Raw genomic sequence first — 26,256 nt, forward strand, 5'->3', positions numbered from 1 at the left:
CTAATTACTAACATTCTGTGGCACACCAAAAAATATAACATATATTTTGCCGATTTGAAGAAAAAAAAAGATATGATTTTGATTCATTCACACTGGACTGCTACTGTTGTGTTAGCAATTATCCATTTTTTATCTGAAAACCCAAGGGAAAAGAGGTAAGTGTCCCTGACTAAATACTGGTCAGGTATAGCATGTTTTAAAAATTCTTGCTGCACACCAGTGTGTCATGGCACACCAGTTGAAAATTGCTGACCTAGATTAAAATAGAACAAGCAAATAACTAGAACAGATAAGTGAGAAAGAAAGAAAATAAATTTTAAGAACACAAGATTTTGTTTATAGCAGGGGTTGGCAAACTACAGCTTGCTGTTTATTTTTACAAATAAAGTTTTATTGGAACACAGACATGCCCTTTAGATCACGTACTGTCTATGGCTGCTTGGTACTACAATGGGAGAGTTAAGTAGTTACAACAGAGATGATATAACCCACAAAAATATAAAATATTTAGTATCTGGTCTATATTAGTTTCCTAGGGCTACTGTGTCAAAGTACCATAACTAAATGGCTTAAAACAACAGAAATTAATTTCTCACAGTTCTAGAGGCTGTAAGTCTGAAATTAAAGTGTCAGTGAGACCATGCTCTCTTGAAGGCCCTAGGGAAAGAATCTGTTCCATGCCTTTCTCTTAGCTTGTGGTGTCACTAGCAATCCTTGTCATTCCTTGACTTGTAGTTGCATAACTCTAATCTCTGCCTCCACCGTCATATGGTCATCTTCTCCCTGGTCTAGTCTCCACATGATGTTCTCCTCTCTTATAAGGACATCAATCACTAGATTAAGGGCCCACGCTACTCCAGTATGTCCAAAATGGCCCTATTTCCAAATTAAGGTCACATTCTGAGATAATGGGGGTTAGGACTTCAAAATATGTTTTTGGAGAGTACACATTTCAATCTGTAACTTGGTCCTTTAGAGAAAAATTCCGCCAATTCCTGATTTAGAAGAATAAGAACTGAGAAGTAGGTCCAGCCGTGTCATTCAACAGTGAGGGATTTCAAAGAGCGATTGGATTTTGTTTTAGACAAACTAAGCTGAAAGCAAAAGTAAGAGCCCTCGAAAGATGTTCAGGCAGAAAGTAATATATGTACAAGAATCTGAACTGGCTTAGAGATGGAGGAATTGGGAGTAACCTAAAAATGAATAAGCATTCTCAAGGTCAATGTTTTATACACCAGGTCAAGAACTGATAGTTAGAGAATGTTACTGTTAACTAGCAATGTGATTAAATAACAATATGGTTAGAGGATATCACTGTTATATAACATTAGATAATAGTATAGAAAATAATGTGATTTAGTATCATATAAATCAAAAGAAAAGCATTTCAACAGTGACAAATATAACAAAGGTTAAAGAGGACTGAAAAATAACCAAGGGATTTGGTTAAAATGAGACCACAGTGGAAAAAAGAAAACAACTTTTATGGAGAAACTAAGAGGGACACCAGATGACGGGGGTAGATGAGAATGCTTAAGAAATAAAGCATTATTTATTTGTACAGTGAGTAGAGATTATTATATAGATGACCCCCAATAAATCACATCTCCTGGTATTCAGGCCCTTGTATAATCCTCTCCCACATGAACTCTGAACTTAGCCAAAATTTGCTTTAGCCAATTTGGTATTAACAGGCACTACTAGCAAGCAGAGGCGTGATAAGCACTTCTACATGGGAACTTGTTTTTTTGCAGCACTGCCACCTGGGAGCCAGCTACCATACTCTAAGCAAGCTTGAGCTAGCGTCCTGAATGATAACAGGTCACATGGAGAGAGACTCTGAAGTATAAGAGGTCATCTTAAGTCTTCCAGCCCCAGCAGACTCCCAACTGTGTGGAACTGCCATAGGGACCTCAGCCCACACCCAGGGGAACAGTGCCCAGCTAAGCCCAGTCAACCCAGAAAATCAGAAGAAATAATAAACTGTTGTCGTTTTAAGCCATTAAATTTTTGGTGGTCTGTAAAGCAGCAACAGATAACCGATAGAGACAATAAGATAAAAGTTTGAGAAATTCAGGAACATGAGACTAAAGGTTCTTATAAAACTGGGAGGACTCCATATACACATTAAAAAAAGGAAAAAGAAAAAACATGTAAATACATAGGGTAAAATTAAAATGTAAAGAGAAAAACAAAAGATGTTGAAGGAGTTGAGTCATATGAGGAATAATGAAAGAATTTAAGACTAAAACTTCACTGTGTTATGAGAAGAGCAGGGAAAAAGGTTTTCCACCTACCTCATCACTTTCATCTACCTCAATTCCACCGTCTTTGTCATCATCCATTTGTTTATGTATGGTTTGAAGAGCTTCCAGGCTAAATCTATCTTCTTCTGTGAAGCACGGTGGACTCAGTGATAGGCAGGGATCTGAAAATAGAACAAAGAACAATTACTAACTTGCCATACCAATACGCAGGCTATAGTTAGAGGGTATAATTTTTTTAAAACCCAACAAATTAAATTTCAGACTAAGTCAAACTAAAAGGCTTTTAAAAGTCTAGCAGAGTATTCTTCAAATCAAAAGTGTAATATATAAACTTGACTAAAAATAAATAATTCAACCTAACTGATGTAGGCAACAACGAACAGAAGTTATACCAGGAGTGACTTCGGGCTGTCTACAGTCTTCCACATCTTTAATCATTTTCTTCGTATGAAACCCATTGTATTTACCAATTATTCTACACACACAAAAAACAACAGATGAATTCCTCCTTTCAAAAAAAAAAAACAGCACAGAATCACACCATACAAAGTGCTATTTTCTGTATAATCCAGCTTAATTAAAACATAAGTACTAGGGAAAGATCACAAAGAACACAAGAAAAGGAAATGTGGAATATTTGCATGATCCTTAAAAACTTTTCATTTTCCTACTTAAGAGAATTCCAGTGTTAACCCATATGACATTTTAAAATACGTAACTTCTTAGATCAACAAGAAAAAGCCAAAAAATAAAAAATAAAAAAATAACTGAATTTTTAAAAATCTTGTTCCTCATTGTTTTCTTTAATATACATCTACTGGTTAAACCTCTTCCAATGGAAAATGTGTGAATCCTCACATTCAGGTTGTCAAAAACTAACAATTTTGAGAGAATATAGGGTTTTTCATGGCTTAAAATCAGATTGATAAAAATCAGCTCCTGTGGACTCAACTAGTAAACCAAAATGGAAAAGCACTGTCAAAACTTCACAACCAATCTGGCTGACTGGTGGACTGACAAACTTCAGCAACTTACTTCCACCAGTTCACTAAAATAATATCCTTTTAAAATGTCATCAGAACCATATAAATTTCTAGAAATAGTATGACATTAAAATTTAAAATGATTATTAGCATAATAGAGGATTTAGCTTCTAAAATAAAGCGAGTACAGGCAAATAAAAGAAACTGTTTAAGAAGAAATAAAAACAATACACAAAATCACTTTGTGTACATTTCACATAGAAGTTAAGCTGAGACACTGTAGCTGGATGGTGGCTTGTAGGAAAACAATGCATTAAAACTATCACCCCTCAAGATGAAGACTGATGTTTTGTGCAATGCAGTACTAACTGCTTTTAAGACTTATATAAAATATTGCACTGATATAAGAATAATGTGTTTGTAATTTTGAAATAAAAAGTAGAATAAATTTCATTCAAGTAGCACCTATGGAAAATAAATGGTTAAAAGTTTTAAAAAAAATAAAATAAAGTGAGTAGACTAGATGCTTACTTATAAGATCTATTTCAGCTATAAGAGCCTAAGAATATCTAATTCTGTGCTTAGGGAAAAAATGCAAGAAAAGAAGCCAGTACTAGAGACCAACTAATAATTTTATTTTCTAAAAAATAATGCAAACCAGTATTACATACATGTTCCAGTTACAGCCCTTTTCAGTGAGTGAACATTATTAATAGTTTTAATTCCAAATCTAATTTTAATTTTGTTAGTCCTATAATGGGAAGAAACAGAAAAGGAAACTCCATGGAAATGGAAAATGGGATTATAAATTATGTGACATATGCATATGTGTATATATTTAAAACTCTGATCGAGGTTTGCTAAAATGTAAAAACTTATAGGCAAATGGTCAATTATGATCCCTAATTCATAAAACAACCAGGACCCTGATATGCCTATAAATTTGAACTCATTTGTAGCCATTTTGAGTGGATGCAAAGTAAAATATAAGCTCTCAGGTTTCATAACAACATATTGTGTAAAGAAGATTTTTATACAATGTGTTATTGCTTCCAGCAGACCTATTTTTCAAACACATTTTATTTTGCTAATAAACATATGAAGTTAAAGTGTTATTGCAACAAGTATGTAAGTGAAGGGTCAGCATCACTCACTATGGTTAAATAGGCTTGCTGCCAAACTCTCTAAAAGAAGTGAGGGCTATACAAACCTTATAAAACTTTAAGAGAAAATTAGGAGGAACATATGACTTGAAAAAAATTCTTATAAAAATAAAATTAGTAATTTTTAATTAAATTAACTTATTTATTTAGTAAAACATTATCTTTCAACGATGTAACTTCTCCATAAAGTATTTCATAAATACCATCTCCTAGTGATCAGTTCCTTCTCTGAACCCCATTCCATCCATTCAAGAAATATGCATTGCACACTACCTTGGGTCAGACAAGGTAAGCACTGGAAATACCACAGTGAACAACAGATAGAAAGTCCTCATAAAGCTTACATTCTAGTGGCTCAGATGAACATAACAAGATAAACAAGTAGTAGAGCATGTTAGTAGTGGTATTAAGGAGAAAAACAGTAAAGAGCAGATATAAAATGCCACGGGGTTTGAAATTTTCAATTATATCTTTATTCTCAAACCACTCTACCTAAATTCTCATTTAATGTACTTTATTAATCTCTATGTACTTTATGAATCATTTTATCCACACAATTAAGCTTATGAATAGGGCTGGCGCCATATTCTTCTTTTTCTCAAATGTTCATAATACCCAGGTCTTAGTTGGGCACATTTGGGGCCTCTGGTAAATTAACTATCATACATTAACTAGAGTTCTAGACTTCTATACTGTTCAAACAAACAACAAGCATTAAAAACTAAAGTAATAATAAGAGTACTCGGTACTCAAAAAAGTTCACAGTCTAGTGAGAAAGGCATGTGGACAACATACTGGGTTAGGCGCCACTGAGAACATTAGTTGTAGGGTATTATCTATTCCAGACTGAGAAAGGAAAGTCAGAAGTTTTCTATAGGTAACCTTAGGGAGTTTTAAATGACCTGTACTTGATGCACTGGGAAGGAGAGAAAAGCATGCCTAGAAAAAAGAAACATCATATGTTCAGTGGCATGAAAACAACATGAACATTCAGAGAAATGCAACTGGTTAATATATCTGGAATACAGAGAAAATGTGGAAAAGTCAAGAGATCAAGTAGGACATTGATAAGAAGAGGCCACATCTCTAAAAGTGATTTTCCAGTCTAAGGAATTCTGATTTTTAATTCCCCAGACTGTAGGAAGCCCATAAAGGATTTGAAGGAGAGGGTTAACACAATCAGATTCATTCTAGGAATACCACTGCGATGACAGTGCAAAACAGACAGGCTGGAGGCAAGACTTGGAGGCATAGCTGTCAGACTGTGTACAGTAATCCCGGAAGCACTCAACTGTCCATGCCTCCAAGGGATGGAGGAGGTAAATGATAAAGATTGCTCTAGGGTTTGGTGTTTTGCCAAGTTAAAGCAGCAGAAGGAAAGAAAAGACAGGAGTTGAGGATATGGCCAGAGTAATTCATTTCTCCACATAAAATTTTATTTCCTTTTGATACAATGACTTAAGGCTTAGAAATCTAACTTAGAATAGGTGAAAATTCTGAACTCTAATACCTGTTCTAAAGTCTTTTACATTTTTTTCTCAGTTGTTTCCCTTCTATCTTAAACACAAGTGCTCATTTGAACTCAAGGTGTTGACTTAAATTTCTTTTAAAAATACATGAACCATTATAAAAGATCTGTGCCTATAATGAATAGGCACAGGTACAATTATAATCAGGTATAATGGTTACAAACACAATGGCTAAAATACCAAAATCATTCTCCTATGCCAAGATCTCCTAGACATCTACCTTAGCTACCCACAATACACTAGTGCACATCATGTATTCTATACCATAACATGTTTCTCCTCTAAACAGATTTCATTTAAACATGATATGGAGTACCTGTAATGTGCCAGGCCCTATGGTTGGTGTGGGGCACCCAATATCACAACTAAGACAAATTTCCTCCCCTGGTGCCCTCACCTTCTGTTAAATGCAACATAGTGTGATACATCTTTTCAACATTATACTCTGAGCATTCCCGTCTTTTCTCTGTATCAAAGCCAGCGCTTTACACTGAGAAAAAAGGAATCAGCTAAACAGAATAAGACTTAATCCAAGTCAGCAATCAACACCAATGTTAAATTCCACCTTGTTTTCCTCTACTCAAAGGCAGATGCTCAGTCTGATTATGCAGAAATAGGCAAATGAATGAAAGTGATTTCACCTAATAAGCACCTACTATAGAAGCCAATGCCATTTTATGTACATAATTTAATCCCTACATCCCAGTGTGAGGCACGTATTACCTCCATTATTCAGATGAGAAAATGAGACTCACGCATAACAGGCTTAAGATCTCAACCCTAAAAATGACAGTACTGAGATTCCAAGTCTTTGAAACTCCAATTCATGATCAAGTGTCAGTATAATAAACACAAATGGGTGTCACCAGTGTCGGAGAAGAATAAAGTCTTGCTATCGTAGATATTACCAGGACCTGGCTGAGGAGCTGAGAGAACCAAGAATCATATAAATGTGTCCCAGGGAAGGGGATCACTAGACACTTCAGAAATGATATTCACAATCTAGAATACAAATCTATACTTGCCACATTACTTTTCCTTTTGATAATAACGTGTCTTCAATTCACACTGCCTTGAACAAACCTTTATAATAAGTATATCATTCCCACATAGACTGACATATTTGTTGAACGGTTTAAATATATGTAAATATAAGAAGCCAAATAAATTAACTTCTAAATACAAGTTATTTACCTAGCAAATATATAAATGCCACACTCTAGGTTAGAAACTAGGTATACAAAAAATAAAAACAAAGTTAAATATGATAGGTGTATACTGAAAGATATGTAATAAATATATAATGGTGGCAAAACTGAGGGAGTGGCCCTGTCTACACACACAGCAAGAAAAGCTTAAACAAGGACGTGATATTTACACTTGGGTGTGAAATTACTTGGCTAATTAGAAAAGTAAGATGTAAAACTGACAATAAAACTCCTCACTTTTTTATGACACCAAAGTTAAATCTAAGTAGTTAATAGAAATCTAATTCCTCTGATTAAAACTATTCAATGGCCTCCTAGAGCTTAAAAGTATAAAGTCTACTTATTCATTGTCAAATATTAGTTTAAGTATTTATTGAACAAAATATACATGTTAGGCAAAAATAATTGAGGGGAACTTTAAAATATTTAAGACAGTCTTCCTCAAGTCTCTTATGCTCTAGCAGTAAAGACAAAACTTCATGAGGGCAAGGACCAAACCTGTTTTATTGATTACTATATATTATTACTACTATTACGTAGTATATGTATATTATTACTGTACATTACCAGATCTAATAAGTAATCATGCCTGGTTTTTATATGCAAGTGATTGCATTTTGGGTGGCATTAGGGAAGAGAAATTTGATTTTAATTAGTGAGGTTAGAAAAAGAGAAAACAGAACAAACTAAAAATAAGATGAGCTCTGGGATCCACAAAGAATAGTCTGGCTAGTCTACTGGTTCTCAATTGAGAGGGCTACTCAGTGCTTCTCCCTTCTACCTCCTGCTCACCTCTCCTCCCGCTGGTGCTTCTGGCATTTAGGGGAGGGGTGGGGAGGCCAAAGATGTTAAGTGACTATAAGGCCAGTCCGACTCAACAAAGAACTGTCCTCTGCTATACCACTAGCACTCCTCAAGGGAGGAAGAAAACCTTAGTAGGTAACAGGTGGCAGAGTAGTAGGATGTGAATCTGGAAAGATGTCCTGGGGCTATCGGTCAGGGAAGCACAATAAACCTCAGAAGGAGTCTAAAAGAAGCCACTAATGATTTTTAAGTAGGACTATAACATAAGTAACAAAGAGAAATTCCAACATCTATTTTGTGTAGTACTTTCAGTTCAAAAAATATTTTCCCATATGGTCAATTTCATTTTAATCTAGAGAAGAAACTACAGCCTTCTATTACATGTTTGTTCCCCAAAAACGACTATTCCAACCATACAGATAGAGTAACACAACATAAGCTGTAACCATGGCAGTAAGGATAGGAAAAAAGGTCAAACTGAAGTGACAACTGAAAGTAACAAAAGGAGACAAATATGACTGACATTTTAGGCCTAAAACTGTAGGTAAAATAAAGGTACCTTTCCCTTCCATTTCGCTGACCCAGAACAAACGACATAGAGTTAGAAAACATGTCAAATGTGATTCCATTAAGCCTTCACTAGAGGAATAAATATTTATGCCATATTCTGTATTTTGTCATCACAGTCAATTAATATGTGTAGGAAATAATGTTCAGAAACGTAAGAAAATAACGGCTTAAGAAATAATGAAGCTAAAGAAGTATATCCAGTCTTTAGAGCTAGCTTCCCCCCTATAACACCTTTGAGGTCAGCCAATTTCAGGCAGAAAAGAGCAAGTAAGAAGGGGAGCCAGCTGACTTAATACAAACCACTAACGAGGCCACTGACAACGAGGAGCACCATATACTGCAAAGAACTTGGCTTGCACACTGACAACTATTTAGGAGTCTCATGATTAGGATTTTCTTAATTACTACCACTGAGAAATTTTTTAAATAAATATAATTTGTATTTATTACTTCCATTAATAGTCAAGCATTTATCTGAATACTTTGAAAGTAAATTTTCTCTAAAATCTTCAGAGATAATTCTTTGGTGTCAGTTTTCAATAACCAACAATCTGATTCAACTAAAAAAGTTCTCTTATGATATCCTCTTTAAGGCAGAGTCTGTTTTATTCCCTTATATTCCCAGTGTCTAGCATAAGACCAACACCTAGTTAGTGTATAGTAGGATGAATGACTATTTCTCCAAAAAATCTAATAAATAAATAATAAAAGCTACTGCATACATTTTTAGAAAGAAGTGAATTTCAACCCATTAGCTATTACATTATCTGGTATATAGCAGATATTCAAAATATGCTAACATTTATTGAGAGCATATTACATGCCAAAACAACAAATGAGAAAGGGAAAGTTGTAACTAGTATGTACAATGCTATACCTGGATGGTATAAAGTGCATGTCTTAGAGAAGTCTAGAATCTCTAATATTTACTCAAACTTTTGAAAAGTTCAACAATTAAAGGAGATAGACCTTACCAATAAAAGGCTGAGAAACCACTGCAGAGTTATCTATTTATGGCTTAGGTATTATACTGAACAAAAAATTAAGGCCTTTACTTTGAAACCACTTCTGACTGATAGCCTTTTTTAAGTTATAAATCTCTGTAATCACTCTGTATTAAAAGACTATTAGTCTGAACTCTTGTGAAAAGAAAGACATTTCCCCTGTTCATAGCTAAAATTTTCCCTAAAAATTGCAGTTCAACTATACTTTCCAAATGTTTTAAATAGACTATCCAACACAAACTCAGTTGCTGAGGTCCCTTCCCATTTTCCTGGGACATTTTTCAATTTACCATCTTCAAAATATTTCACTCCTACTTACTCCCCCACCCATACAAAGCATCATGTCCTTGCCACTTGAAAAAGTTCCTGCTGATCTTCTCAAAGAGCCTCTTTCAGGATAGAAGACAAGATAATGCCTGTGCCTCAAAACTACCGTGATATCCAATTCATTTACCAACACAATCCTCTATCCAAAAAGTATCTACATTTATAAATTCATGGTTAATCAATATGTTCCTTCAATGAATGTAAACAGATGGAGTACTTATGTGCCTGTATTTATCTCTATATTTACTGACAGCTGCCAAGTTCTTTTCCATTGTGTTTCATACTATAAACTCCTAGATATCAATGTTTATTATGTTTATAATATTGTTGCATCTGTCGTATGTGGAAAAATATTGTTGACTAGGTACAAAAAAAAGTAAATAGGTGCATGAATACACTTATTTATTGACTCCTATTTTCTCAGGATGCTATAAAAACTTAACAAAAGTATTCTAAATAAAAGAGAAGAATTTGGGCGTGCACACACAAAAAATCACAGAAGCGATTCCCAACTTCTCTGCAAAGATCTTATAGGCATATACGACAAAGAGGAATATGACCAAAATAATCAGGAATCAGGATTCTAAGAATCCCAGCCTCTTCTGAGACAATATCTCATGCCACTAACATTTTGATTAGCAACATTATGTGAACAGAATAGTGGAATAGCTTTGCTTATTTTTATTTATGTTTTTTGGAGGGAATAATATAGTAATTCAAAGTTACAACTATAACAATGTGAATGTATTTAATGCCAATGAATTGTACACTTAAAATGGTTGAAAAAGTAAATTCTGTTATATACATTACTACAATAAAAACAAACTACAACCAAAACAAAAGCTATAATGAACAAAGATCATTAATATTCTACCTATATCAACACTTGGGAAATAAAGAGAAAGTTGTTATTACTGCCAGGCACTGATCCAAGACCATGACACTGTTTCACTTTTCTATCAGTGCAAGAACTTAACAACAATTACATAAAATAAAATTAGTACCCCAATTTTACTGATAAGAAAGTCTGAACAGTCTATACTGGGAAGAAAATAACTTTTAATTCATTCTCATTCTGCCACTTATTGTACAACCTCACGAAAATTATTTAATAGCAACCTTACAAGAGTGTTGTAGAATTAAATTATGTATTTATTGCCTAACACAGTATGCAGCACATATTTGGAGCTCAATAAGCAACACTCAAAAGATAATCTATTATAATTATCCAAAAAGGTAAAGAGCCTGTAGGAAATTAGCTAATAAATGGCATAGTAGGAATTCAATGCTAAGTCTCCTGAAATCTAAGTCTAGCCTTTCCATTATATTACTGCTTTAACAGATATTAAGAATATCATGTTTTTAATTAAACTTAACTCTAAATATCTTTTGGCTGATTCCAAACTAAATACACCCTAATATACAAAGAGAAGAGATAAAGAGAGAAGACAGTGTTATTGGGTAACTACTACATACCAGGTGCTTTACTTCATTATCTAAATGTCTCCCAACAATCCTGTAGGGTTGCAGTCATGCTGCTGCTGCTCAGGATGAATAAAGCATGATTCTCATAGGCAGTAATTCGCCCAGGGTTAAAGTAACTGCTTAATCATTTGGTTGAAAGTCAACCCAGGTTTGCCTAACTGCAAAGGACTTTATTTTCCCCTATATCCCACAATCTGTCAAAAGAAAGACTTTCTGGTTTAAAACATACCCAAGCCCTGGCTGGTATGGCTCAGTGGGTTGAAGCATTGTCCCATGCACTAGAAGGTCATGGATGTGATTTCCAAGTCTGGGCATCAGGGCACATGCCAAGGTGTCGGGTGAGATCCACAATCCGTGCACGTATGTGAGGCAACGAATCAATGTTTCTCTCTCTCTCTTCCCCCCCTTCCTCCCTCTCTAAAATCAATTTTTTAAAAAAAAGAAGAAAAATATTCTGAAAGCAAATTCCAAACCAGGAATTCTAAAAGTCAGTTCATTAAAAGCAGTACTTAATGCAAATATATGATCTCCAAAGATTACTATTTTGAAAAACAAAAAGCTCATTTAGATATAAGTTTTTCTATGGGTTTATTTGTTCAGACAATTATTTTAGGAAGTTCTTAAAGGTTCTAAGTGAAAACAAATTCATGTTTCCAACTGGGAAGCAGAGTTCACTGCCCCACCAATTTGGTCTCAGCAACAAAAAGGGATGATTCTCGTTCCATGTACTGTTCATTACATAACAACAGAAGAAAATTGCACAAAGCTATGCTTCACTCAATGGAAAGGGGGAGAGCCAGGTACATATGCAATGTGATGATGGCCACAGCGGAGGAATGAGGTCACAACCACAGACCTGATGTTTAAGACATTTGTAAATCAAATACTTCTAAGTTGGGGAACACCTATACAATGTAGAAAGAAACACTCAACCAATTGTTTTTCCTATAGAAATAACGTCTAAAAATAGGCACTGGTTTGCTTTGGCTTGATTTTGTTTTGGGAGGGGAAAGTCTCATAAAATCCTCTATTAGAGTTTTGAAAACTCAGCTTCCAACACACAGGACTCCAAAGTAATGTAGTTACAAAGTTTATTGAAATCCTTATTGATAATTAGAACATCAAAGGAGAAAATATAATGGTGTCTCTGAATTTTTAAGACAGTATCTTCCTAGAATTTTTAAAAATAGCCTCTTTAATATATCCAAAAGCAGCAAGGAGAAATTGAAGATGCCAGTGCTTATTAGCAACCTTCAAAAGGCCTTCAAGCAAAAAACAGAATCAGTTGGGCCGGTGTGACTCAGTAGTTGAGCATCAACCCATGAAACAAGAGGTCACTGGTTCGATTTCAGGTCAGGGCACATGCCCAAGTTGTAGGCTCGATCCCCAGTAGGGGGAGCGTGCAGGAGGCAGCCCACTGAGGTTTCTCTCTCATCAATGTTTCTATCTCTCTATCCCTCTCCCTTCCTCTCTAAAATCAATAAAAATATTTTTTTTTAAAAAGGGGATCTTAATATATAGTGATGGGAAAAGATATAGCTGGGTGGTGGGAACACAGAGCAATATATAGACCTTGTAACAGAGAAACTCACACCTGAAACCTGTATGTTCATATTAACCATTGTCACCCCAATAAATTTAACAATAAAAAAGCAGAATCAGGCAAAACATCCATTTAATAGTTTATGAAAGAACTGACACCTAACTCTGAAGATCATTAACTTCATTCTCTAACAGTCTTTTCTATCCTTGTCACATGATTTTTGATACCATATCATTCTAGCACCTATTTCTGCTTTAAAATATATAAGTAAAAGTGAAGGGAGTTCAGAGTTACACAGAGGTTACTGAAGATTCCTCTCATGTAGCAAATACTGTTTATAACAAGTATGGTAAACCAGATATTCCTCAGAGTAATGGCATTTCTGACAGTATTTGCTTCAACTCTTCAGTAGTAATGATGTGTCATCATCAGCTTTTAGGGGTTCTCTCTCTCTAATCACCAGATTTTACTGAAGATAACAATAAAAGTAATGAAACTATTTCATTAACATCAAAATATACACACACAAATTAATATTTCCTTCAGATTCAAAGAATTCTCCTTTGGAAAGTACATAAGCTGATTCAAACAACTGCCATTGTCCAAAACTCATGACACTCATGACTTAACCAAAAGAATTACCCAAAAATATGTGTAATGTTATCTGTATATTCTTAAAAACAGTATAACTTTTTCATTTAGGATGGATTTAAACTTAGGAAATTAACTGGCAGAATATCATTTCTGGTCCAAACAAGGTATCACGTCCAGTAAAGAAAAAGATTTTTCTCATATAGTCCATAAATATAAAATAAATTCCAACTCATTAAGCCTTAAACTTTATTTTTTGGAATAAGCCATGAATACTTTAAGTTATTTTAAATAATTATGACTTAAAAAATAACTGTGTGATAATGTAAGTTCCTGGAGGAAGAGCATTAAAGATACAAAACTGGCTCCATATATATATTCATATATATGTATATATATATATATATATATATATATTCATTCAACTGAACTAGTTATTTAGCAGTTTAATACAAATATAAATTTTCATTGATTAAAATACAAAAATTCCTTTTATTTCATACGTTTTCCAAAATATCATTTCTCAATTTGAACTAAAACCAATGTAAGTTATTGTTTTAACCATGTGTTTTGTTCAGTGCTATACTCCCATCACCTAGACCACCCAGAACATAGCAAGCACTCAATAACTATTTACTAAATGAGTGCATCAATATAGAAATTTAATGAGTGGTCATGGATTAAGCTGATTTCCACTTATATTTGCCTAGCTTAATTATTAGAAACTTTCTAATTATACTCCTCACTTTTAATTTATTGATTTGAGAGAGGGAGAGGGAGAGGAAAAAACATCAATTTGTTGTTCCATTTATTTATGCATTCTTTGGTTGCTTCTTTTATGTGCCCTCATCAGGGATCAAACCCACAACCTTGGCACACTGGGATGATGCTCTAACCAACTGAGCTACCCAGCCGATACAATCAACAAAATATTACCAAACCATGGAATGTGATAAAGTACCAAACATTTAAGCTGTCAGTAACTCCATTCTTACAACTGCTCAGGGAGAGAAACTCTAAGGTTGTTCTTTACTTCTCTCACACAGCCCATCCAACCTGGGAAATCTGTGGGCTCTACCTTCAAAATCCACAGCCACTCATTAAAATCATTCCCTTGCAAACATCCTCAATTCTCTCAAACATAAAGATAACTATCATTTTCCTTTGGATTTTGCCATTTTAGAGAAAGATACATCTAGATATACAAACAAAATTTCTGATTGATTAGATACTAAAACTAAACACATTATAAACTCTTTTGAACTCATTAACAAGAGGAAGACTGTTCTTACAGACAATCCAAAAAACTCCACCTACCACATGACAGATTGGAACACTGCAACAGCTCCCGTCCAGCTCAGGATATGAGGAAAAGACAGGATGCAGGGTGGCATCAAATAGGCAGAAATTTGCCTAGGAGGACACATTGTCAAAAAGACTGACAATTACTGCATTCTTCCTGCCTGCAGAACTGAATCAGAAATTTCTAAGAAATTATTTAGAATGATCCAGAATGGAATGAAAGAAGATATTCATAAAACAGTGCTGATCATTTTAAGTAATATTAGCTTTGCTTCCTGAAATGATGTGACTGTGTTACTGAAAAGTCTAACTTACATTACTACCATAATCCAGGTATAAAATTCACTTCCATCTAAAGTTCAATGGCTTTGTAACTAAACAACATAATTCCTATCCTAAATGTGGCTATACTCTTAACAATTAAGAGCAAGTTCTTTCCAGATCAGCAATCTGAAGGTGATCAGAACTGAGTCCATCTTCTAAACACAAACTTTTAGATCTTAGTACTTTTGACAGGGAGGGGGAATAAGTTAGAACATCTGTATACTGTCTAATTGTTAAAAGCTCAAATCCAATTCCCTCCTCTCCTTACCTCCACTGTCATCAAAAACAACCTCATCACTTCTCGCACAGCTTTCCTGTAATGATATGGTCTCCCTATCATGAGTACCACCACACTACAAATATGTCCCGTTTTATGGCCACCATATCTTTCTAGAGTATAAAGCTGATCACAGCATTGCTCCTGCTGAAATCCTTCAGTACCTCCCAACCCCCAAACTGCACAGTAAAAATTCAAGGCACATTCTGATCCCTGAAGAATCACTTCACCAGTGACTCTCCTCTACACAGCCTTCCTGACCTTCCTTAGACATTTCCTATTCTACACTCTTAAGGTCCTCTGTGTATAACTATTATAACTGCAAATAACTGCTTACCTATCAACGCACATTCTCCCTAAATAATCACACCACCACCAACTTTGGAGTCAGGCCTGAGCTCAAATCTCAATTCCATTATTTATTAACCATGTAATCGTCAACAACCTCTTACCATCTTTGGTTCTTAGTTTCCTCAGCTGCAAAATTAGTAATGAAATACCCTCATGTGTTCTTATGAATAGCAATGAAAAAATGTAAGCAAAAAATACCTATTTCTATAAAACCTATAGAACTACAGTGCAACTAATAACACCCACAGAACCTAAAAACAACAATAAACTAACATTTATTATATAAAGGAACAAAAACTTTCCTCTGTGGAGGTACAAGTTCCACCTTTGTGATGAGAATACGTGCACAGATGATCCCTGACTTAATTGGCGGTTTGACTTCCAATTTTTTGACTTTATGATGATGCAAAAGCAATATGCATTCAATAGAACCTGTACTTCAAATTCTGATCTTTTCCCAGGCCAGCAATATGCACTATGATGCTGGGCAGGGGCAGCAAACCTCAGCGCCCAGTCAACCACACGATCACAGGGTAAACAACTGATACTCTACAGCAGGGGTGGGGAACTGTTTTTCTGCCAAGGGCCATTTGGATATTTGTAACATTATTTGTGGGTGACACAAAATTATCAACTTCAAAATTAGCTATGAAAAAAGTCCCTATATTTATTGAATTCCAAGTCCTGCCTGTGGTTGCCTTGGCAGGGACAGACTAAATGATTTCACAGGCTGTATACGGCCTGCGGGCCGGAGGTTCCCCACCCCTGTGCTACATTGTACTGTTTTCAAGCATTTTTTGGATACTGTGTTTTCACATCCATCCTGTCTACAAAACACCTGTTTCTCCTGCTTCTGGTGGGAGGAGGAAGGTAATAACTCTGGAGGTGAAATTCAAGATAACTGCCCAACTGTAGGTTAATTTAAGTGTTCTGATCATGTTCATGGTAGGCTAGGCTAAGCTATGAAGTTTGGTAGGTTAGGCATGTTAAATGCATTTTTGACTTGCAATATTTTCAACCTACAATGAGTTTATTAGACATAACCCTATTATAAGTTGAGTAGCATTGTAATGAGTTTTAAATATTTAAAGAAAACACCCTGGCCCTGGCCAGTGTGGCTCAGTTGGTTGGAGCACCGTCCTTGTGCACTGAAAGGTAAAGGGTTTGATTCTCGGTCAGGGCACATACCTAGGTTGCCGGTTCAATCCCCATCCCAGTCCCCAGTCGGGGTGCATGTGGGAGGCAGCTGATCAATGTCGCTCTCTCTCTTTCTCTTCCCTTCTCTCTAAAAATCAGTGAATATGTCCTTGGGTGAGGATTTTAAAAAAAGAAAGAAAGAAAACATCCTGCCCAGCAGGACGTGGCTCAGCAGTTGAGCATCCACCTAGGATCCAGGCGATCGGGGTTCGATTCCCTGTCAGGGCACATGCCCGGGTTGCAGGCTCGATCAATGACTCTCTCATCATTGATGTTTCTATCTCTCTCTCCCCCTTGCCTTTCCTCTCTCTTAAATCAATAAAGATATATTTAAATTTTAAAAAAAAGAAAGAAAGAAAACATCCTGCCTTGGTCGGTGTGGCTCAGTTGGTTGGAGAGTCGTCCCATGCAATGAAGGGTCTTGGGTTTGATTCCCGGTCAGGGTATATACCTAGGTTGCAGGTTCAATCCCCGGGCAGGGCATGTACAGGAGGGAACTGATCAATGTATCTCTTCCTTATCAATGTTTTTCTCTCTCTTTCTCTCTATCTCTCTCCCCGCCTCTCTGCCTCCCCCCTTCCTCCCTCTTTGGAATCAAGAAAATTTTTTAAAAATTTTAAAAAGAAAGAAAACATCCTGTTTTTCAGAGGAAAAATGTCACAAGCCTATATAACAATTAAACTAACATTAAATCTGACCTTTAAGTTTAAGTCAACAAAATTATAATTCACTTTATATAAATCCTTATTGAATCCTCATAGAAATTAGTATTTAAACTAAATAAAAACAGCCTCAATTCTTAGAAACATTTTATTCAAGGTAATTATTCACAAATCTAGCATTTGAAGATATTATCTCTAAATATATACATAAGTGGTATTATAATGACTTAAGTAAACTTTATAAACTCATCTAAAATATGGGATACATATTTTCTACAAAGATGTTTGGGATTTTTAAATTGCCTCAGCAAACCTGGGTTCCTTCCTTTAATGTGTCCCTATGTGTCTCATCATTTCACAGGAAACAAACTTCCTAGGAGAGGAAGGGTAAGAAAGGACATTAAGAGGAAATTCTTACATGAGAGCAGACAACAGAACTGGAGGTAAGGATTAACAACTGAAATAAGTGCTGTACCCTATGGAGGGGAAGGGGGTGAGGAGTCCATGCTGGAGTAAAGGAGTGGGGTGCAGTCTAGGATCTCCAGGATGCAGCAGCAGTGAGAGAGAAGAAAGGAGTTCCCTCCTGGGGATAAGACACCACAAATACTATATGATATATTGAATCTTCAAAGCTCAAATGATAACAAACCTTTCCATTAGTAGTATCAACTTAAAAACTTGAAACTATTTTTTCTATATTTACAAAAAATTAGACTTAGAGAAAGTAATAAACAGACAGATTTCAAGGAACTACCTTTTATAAACACTATTAGTTTAAGAGTTTTCATGTTAAATGTAAGGTAAGATTTTATTAAAATTATACTGCAGCAATGGTTTTGAAAGTAAAATTTCAATCAATTTCAAGTACAAAGTTATGCAGTAACCACACAGGGCCTTACTTCTTACTGAATTAGATGAATTTTAATCCCTGAAAAGTTTAACAAGTCTCTCTTTGTCTAAATTCTGGGGGGGGAAATTCAATAACTACTATGACAGCAGTTTTAATTACTGGTAACTTAAGAAACTAAAGTCTTAAAATTCCTTTTTTTCCCTAATGTCACATGTACTTTTCTACCTAACCTCTTGGGAAAGATACACTCAGCTATGCTCCTAAAGGAGTCAAAGTTTCTCTCAAGTACCTAGTATTTAATTTGAACAAAGGCTAAACAGAAAAAGCCCAATGATTTGGGAAGCAGGAAGCCTGGGTTGTGCAGTCAGTTCTGTACATACAATACACTAGTAGCTTCTATTTCCTGTGAAATGAAGGGATGCAAACAGATCCCAAAGGTTCCTTTCAACTCATTATCTTTAAAGCATTTCATTTATATAATTTATGGTTTATAAAGCACTTCTCAGTTTATCATCATGAAAACTATGTGAAGTAGATAGTCTTTTTACAAATGACAAATCTGAGACCCAGAAAGTAAGAGATATACCCAAGATAGTAACTGGCAGAGCCAGAAGTTTAACTTGGATACCTAACTCAAAGTCCTCTAAACACTTCTTATATATTCATTATTAGGAAATCTTACAACCTTAAGAAGCTTAAAACATAAATTTAAACAACTGTATTAAAGCAATACAGGGTGAGGCAAAAGTAAGTTTACAGTTTTTCATATGGAAAATAATACAATAATTAATAAATAATAATACAAGAATAAACTCTGTTTCCTGTACTCACAGCTGAAAACCTACTTTTGCCCCACATTATATGACAGATAACCTATTTTTAAAAATGTAACTGTATTCAGTAAAATTTGTAAGTGTATTCAATATAATTTGTATTTACAGACAAAAAGTATGCTGGATATAGCTCAAAAAATAAAGACAAGCGAGCTTTACTCAAACCATTCAGTAAAAACTATTAATCAGCAACTGAATTTTTCACTTATAACTACTAGCTTGTCACTACAGGAAGATACTATACTACTTTTACCTTACATTCTTCAAGGAACTAAAATACAAACCAGCTGGGAATTTTTCCCACAAAGAAAATTCCAAGCCCAAGGTTGATTTATTAGTGAGTTCTAGCAATAATCAAGAAAGAAGGAATTCCACTCTTAATACAGAGAACAGGAACAAGAAACTTCCTCAACTTGTTTTATAAAGATAGCTTAACACTAGTTCCAAAACCAAGAAAACAGTACTAAAAATGAAAATTATAATAAAGCCAGCCTCACTCATGAACATAAATGTAAAAATCTGAAAATATTAGCAAATTAAATTCAACAAACTACAAAAAGGATAACAACATATCATGACAAAGTTGAGTTTATTACAGTAATGGGAGATTGTTTCAACATTAGAAAAGCAATTCATGTAATTCATATTAACAGATTAAAGAGAGAAAACTCATATGATCCTGGGGGGAAAATGCAGAATAGCATTCCATAAAATTAGACAGTAATCATGATGAAATGCATAGAAATATAAGGAAACATCCTCAATCTGATAAACTATAGCAAACTACATTCCTAATAGTGAAATATTAAAAGCATTGCCTCTGAGGTAAGGAACAAGAGGAGGGTTGTATTACCCCATTTCTACTCAAATAGTACTAGAGTTCTATACTACTAGAGTAAAGAAAGAAAAAGAAATGAAAGGTATAAAGACTTGAAAGGCAAAATACAAAACTGCCATCTGCAGAAGATAAAATCTAAAAATAAATGTAAATAAAACAAGAATTTAGTAAGGTTGCTGGATTTAATAGGCCAATGTGCAAAAATCAATTATATTTCTAAATACCTACAGGTAGAAAGTGTAATTTTAAAGGAAATGTTATTGGAAAGCATAATATACCTTTCTTTAAAATCCACAAACTCAGAATGATTTACAAAGAAAATAATGGGGGTGCACCTCATTGGTGTCTCCTGTAGATTGCTCAAGCGCCAACTCATTACTCTGGATGCTGATCAATAAAGGGGATGTGGGGACCTGAGCATTTTTCCTGCCTTTCCTGTATGAATGTAATTCATGATAACCAAAAGGTTGATAGATGTTCTTGACAGTCCAACAAATAAAAGCAGGAATAACGCAACTGGAAAACCACCATTCTGCAGCCCCAAATGCAATACTGGATCCAGGCAACAATCATCAATGAGAGCCATAACCACAGGTAACAGATTAAGGAAAATGTCTTTAAGTAAGAATGAAGCTAAAACTACCTCAACCAACTGATGGATCTTAGTAGCCAAAAACTGGAACAACCAAGCACTCTGTGCCTCAGGATGTGATGCAACAGGGAGTATACAATATCCCTGTGAAGTACTCATGTAAAAATCTGTATCAGATTTAACCAAGCCACTAAGTCTTACTATTAGTTTAAAGGAAATACGGTATAGAACAAGTTAAATAATAGGGGAAAGAAATCAGTCAAATCCAAATTAGTCTAGAAGGCAAATGACCCAATTTCTCCAACAAATCAAATGCCTGAGGAAAGGAGGTAGTGCTGTTAAAAAGAGTACATAATTAAATGAGCTGATTTGAATTCTGTTTCAGACCACTTTTAAAATACATCTTTGAAAAAGAAAAATGCAAATATGGACTAAGTATTACATATCAGATATCTAACACCTATATACTAATTACAAATATATGCCATTATTATAATGTATAAAGTATATGCTATTATTAGGTATTAGTATTAGATATTAAGGAATTATTGTTAAATTAAGTATAATAATATCATGGTGGTTATAGTTTTCAAAAGTCCTTGAGATATAAATGAAGCATTTATAAGTGAAATGTCATGATATCTAAGTACCTGATTGTTCTGAAATACTGAAAAGAAACAAAAGGGCAAAATGTGGTAACTGTTGAAATTCGATAACAAGAGTTCATTATATTACTGTCTTAACTTTTGTATTTATCTGAAAATGTCCACCATTAAAAACAAAGTCCAATTAGAAGATGGTCAAAGCCATGAACAGAAGATCTAGAGATGACAAACACATGAAATGATGCTTAGCATTGTTAGTCATGAAAGAAATGCAAATTAAAATCACAATGTGATACCACCACACATCTATTATAATGATCAAAGTAAAAAAATACCAATAGAAACCAATGCTGACAAGGATGCAGAGAAACTGTTTTTCACATACTTCACTGATAAGAATGTAAAACGGCACAGCCACTCTGGAAATCAGTCTGGCAGTTTCTTAAAAAGTTAAACATACACTTACCATATGGCCCAAGAATCTCATTCCTGGACATTTACTCTAGAGAAAAGTAAACATGTTCACACAAAATCCTGAACATAAGTGTTTATAGGAATTTTTTTGTAATAGTCCCAAACTGGAAACAACCCAAATGTCATTCAATAAGTGAACAGCTGAACAACTGTGGTACATCCATACAAATAAATACAACTCAGCAATAAAAAGGAATAAATTATAGTTACACTCCACAATCTGAATAGGTCTTAAGGATATTATACTAAATGAAAAGGGGAAATCGCAGAAAGTTACATAATCTAGGATTACATTTATATATATCCTCATAGTGCAAAGGTACAGAAGTGAAGAACAGAACAGCAGTTGCCAGGGATTAAGGAGTAGGGTGTTACTATACAGGAGAGCAGGGAATTCCTTTGTGATAACAACAATTCTATGTTTTGAATGCAGTGGTTATACGAACCTATACATAGAATTACACATAAAGACATATGAAACTTTCAAAATTAATGCATACAAAAACTGGTGAAACTGCAGTAAAGTCTGTAGTCTACTTTATCATAATATGCTAATATCAATTTCCTGATTTTGATCATGTGCTATATTCATATAAGATGTCACCATTGGGGGAAATTTCCAATTTTTAGATTGGATGACTCAATATTAGGATGAGTACACATGATCTTGTTCTGTAAAAGTTTTGCAAAACAGGTGTAAAAAAGAACCAAGGCATCATTTGGTATGAGAAACTGAAATTTGCATACATGGATCAGAGTGGGGTAGGCAGAATTCTAAGATGGCTCCCAAGACTTCTGTTCCCTGGTATATGTATACATCCTGTATGATCCACTTTTCTTGAATGTGAGGACCTGTGAATATGATGAGATATCACTACCATGATTATGTTACATTACATGGCAGAAAGGATTGTGCAGATGTGCTTAAGGTCCCTAATCAGTTGACTCTTGAGTTCACTTCAAGAAAAAGTCTGTCCCGGGTGGGCATAATTTCACCCAGTGAGCCCTTAAAAGAGCTCAAAGAAGCACAAAGTAGAAGACAGATTCACCCACTGGCCTAGGAGGAGCAAACTGCCATGTTGTGGAGAGAGCAACAATTGGCCAAAAGTCATCAAGAGATCAAGGACCTCAGTAATACAACCACAATGAACTGAATTCTGCTAACAATCTGAATGAGCCTGGAAGACAACTCCAACCTCCAGATAAAAATCCAGCCCAACCAATACACTGACTTTAGTCTTGTCGAGATTCTGAACAGAGAACCCAGATAAGCCATGCCAAGACTTGACCAACAGAAACTCTAAGATAATAAATGTATCTGAGTAATAAATATAATTACGTGTCCGAGTTTGTGGTAATTTATTATGTAGCAATATAGATAACTAATACACTAAGTTCAATGATTATTCATCAAAAATGATTACAAAGAGAATGACTTGGGGTAGTCGGCAAAGCCAAAAACAGGTTCACTTACTTTTTCAAACTAACTCAAAATATGTCTGAACCTTAAGCCCTCATGTTCTGGCTGAAAGTTTGATAAGAATAAACTATTAGAAGAGTTCCACGGTTTGGGATTGCAACTCTCTATTTGGCCTCATAAATAACAGAGCAAGATGGTAACTTAAGGCCAATGAAATTTGGTTAGAGCCAAATTCTATTATTTGTATTTCTGATCCCTAGTGGTTTTTCAAAACCCAACTTAAAGTTAAACTGTTGCCTTTTCCTAACCATACTAAAAAAATCTCAGGAAAGAAAAGGACTATTTACAAGTTCATGCTTCTTGAAGTACAAAAAAAAAATCTCATGATAAAACCTGTTATCCTAAAAAACGGGAACTGACAATCCCATTTTAAAAATAAAAACAGCCCAGCCAGTGTGCTCAGTGGTTGAGCGTCACCCCATGCACCAACAGGTCGCCAGTCTGATTCCCAGTCAGGGCAAGTACCCAGGTTTCAGGCTCAATCTCCAGTAGGGGGCATGCTGGAGGCAGCCAATAGATGTTGATGTTTCTCCCCTCATTGATGTTTCTCTCTCTCTGCCCCCTTCCTCTCTCTCTGGGAAAAAAAAAAAAATCAATAAAAAAATATTTAAAAACTAAAACAACTTGAATAGTATTTTTAAAATGAAGGGGAGGATCAAAACATAAAGTACCTAGGAATAAATATAACATGTGAAAGACCTCTAAGAAAAAAAATTATAAAACTGTATGAGAGCCATGAAAATATACTTAAACAAGTGAAGATAAATACCAAATTTTTATATTGGAAAATTTAATGTTATAAAGATATAAACTGTCTCCAAGTCAATTTGAAAGACTCAATGCAATTCCATTCAAATTTATAAAAGCTTTTTTCCCCTAGAGTTTGACAAGCTGATTGTAAAATCTATATGAATATGCAAAGGGCAGAAAAATAGCCAGAGAGTCTTAAAAAAAGAACAAAGTAAGAAAACTTGCTATAACAAATATTAAGACAGATAGGATGACAGTAACTTAAAAACATGATGAGTACTGTCAAAGCAGCAGACAAATAAATCAGTGGGGAGGAAAACAAATCTCAGAAACAGATCCACACACATACAGACACTTGCTATATGACAGAATTAACAATGCAAATTGATGGGAAAAATTCAAACTTGTTAAATAAATGGTTCTAGAATTAGCTGAACATCCACATATAGAAAAAAAAAGAAAATCAAACTTGATTCTCACAAAACATACAAAAATCAATTCCTAGCAAATTAAAAGCCTAAATTTGAAATACAAACTACAGCTTTGAGACGACAATGTAGTATTATCAAGGTAGGGAAGAATTTAACTAAGACACAAAAAGCACTTAACAGTGAGGTCTAGTAAATCTAACAATACTCACATGAAGAACTTTTGTTCACTAACACATCATAAAGTAAATAAAAAGACATACCACAAATTGAAAAGAGATATTGCAATTGTAACCAAAGGACAGAAATATAAGGAACTGCAAAGAATACTTAGTAACTAAAAGACAGAAATACAAAGAATTTTGAAAATACTTTGTACCAAAATATAGAAATACAAAGAATTCAAAAACACTACAAGGAAAAGAAAGGACCAACCCAAGAGAAAAACAGAAGACCTGAATAGACAATCTCCAAAAGAAGGAATCCAAATAACCAATAACATGAAATGATGCTCAATTTTAATAATAATGAGCAAATTAAACTCATAAGAAGATACCATTATATGCCCACCACAGAAATATTTTAAGCGTATAATACCAATGTTGGTGATGCTGGGAAAGTAAACTGATACATCTCCTTTGCCAAATAATTAGGCATTACTAAGTAAAGTTGATGTCATCTGACCCAGCAACCTCCTTGGTTACATACCCTTGAGAAACTCACAAAGATGTGCAATACACAGAAGCATTTTTCATAAAAAGCCAACACCAGAAACAAATAAAATGTTCATTAGAAAAACTGATTAAACTGTAAAGTATTCAAAACTGAAATGTAGTAATAAAATTAATGAACTGCAGCTACCTTCAACAAAATGAACAAAACACACTTTTCCTGAGCAAGAGATAAAAAGTATATACAATGATTCTATTAATATATAGTTCAAGACAAAATTAAATAACAGGTATACATACACAAATGGTAAAAGTAAAAAGAAAAGGAAGGAAATAATTATCACAAAAGTAAGGGTACCTTCAGCAGTAAGTTATCATTAAGAAAGGGAACATGGAGGAAAGGAGTTTCTGGGTTGTTGGTAAAGTTCTATTTCTTGATCTGATGGTGGTCAAGGTGACATGTCAGTGTGCCCTACAAATGTCAAGCTTTCTAGACCTCACAATTTCGTGAGGCAATTTCTTAAAAGGTATCTTTTATTTGTGTGTGTGCACTTGTGCGTGTGTGTGTGTGTGTGTATGCACATATATACTTGTTTGTTTCACTAAAGAGTCCTGACTGATACTGATTTAGGTACCAAGTGTAGTTCTAAAGGCAAAGAATTTTAAGGATGAGTTTCCTGAAGTGGTTTCTGAAATTGGTTCTCTACTCTGATTAGATTTAAAAGCACTAATGACTTCATTTCCAGTAAAGAGGTAAAGAAAGCACTGGTAGCCCATGGCATGATACAGCAATAGAGATATACAAAATATAACCACTGGGTACTCCTAATCAAATACTTATAAAAAGCAAGGCTCTGGGCGAACACGCAATTGATATCTTAGAACATTTGTCAAACTAGCCACTATTCAACTATTGAGATTTGCTGGTGACTAATTGTGCTGGATTAAGTTGGGAAACAAGAGGATAAACTCAGGGATTAATATGCTCAACTCAAATGCCACATAAATGACCTAAGAGCCTTGTCTGCTCTAAGAGAAACCCTTATCTACTGATGACTCAGAGATGAGGTTTCTGAACACCAAAAAGTGTCATCCTGTGAGTGGCTGAATTACAACACAAACTGAACTCCCAACCTCACACAATATTG

The 26,256-nt window shown here is 34.7% G+C and overlaps 1 protein-coding gene across 3 annotated transcripts in view; it reads right to left on the minus strand.

Moving 5' to 3' along the window:
• STIM2 (stromal interaction molecule 2) overlaps window positions 1-26,256 on the minus strand; it is a 135,801-nt gene that overhangs the window by 71,499 nt on the left and 38,046 nt on the right. For all 3 annotated transcript variants that reach the window (XM_087827903.1, XM_087827909.1, XM_087827911.1), the window contains exon 2: window positions 2,298-2,428. In XM_087827903.1, the coding sequence (XP_087684029.1) occupies window positions 2,298-2,428 (131 nt within the window). The remainder of the gene's footprint in view (window positions 1-2,297; window positions 2,429-26,256) is intronic.

Source organism: Miniopterus natalensis, chromosome 1 (genome assembly GCF_054644295.1).
Source record: "Miniopterus natalensis isolate mMinNat1 chromosome 1, mMinNat1.hap1, whole genome shotgun sequence".
In the NCBI taxonomy this organism is placed as follows: domain Eukaryota; kingdom Metazoa; phylum Chordata; class Mammalia; order Chiroptera; family Miniopteridae; genus Miniopterus; species Miniopterus natalensis.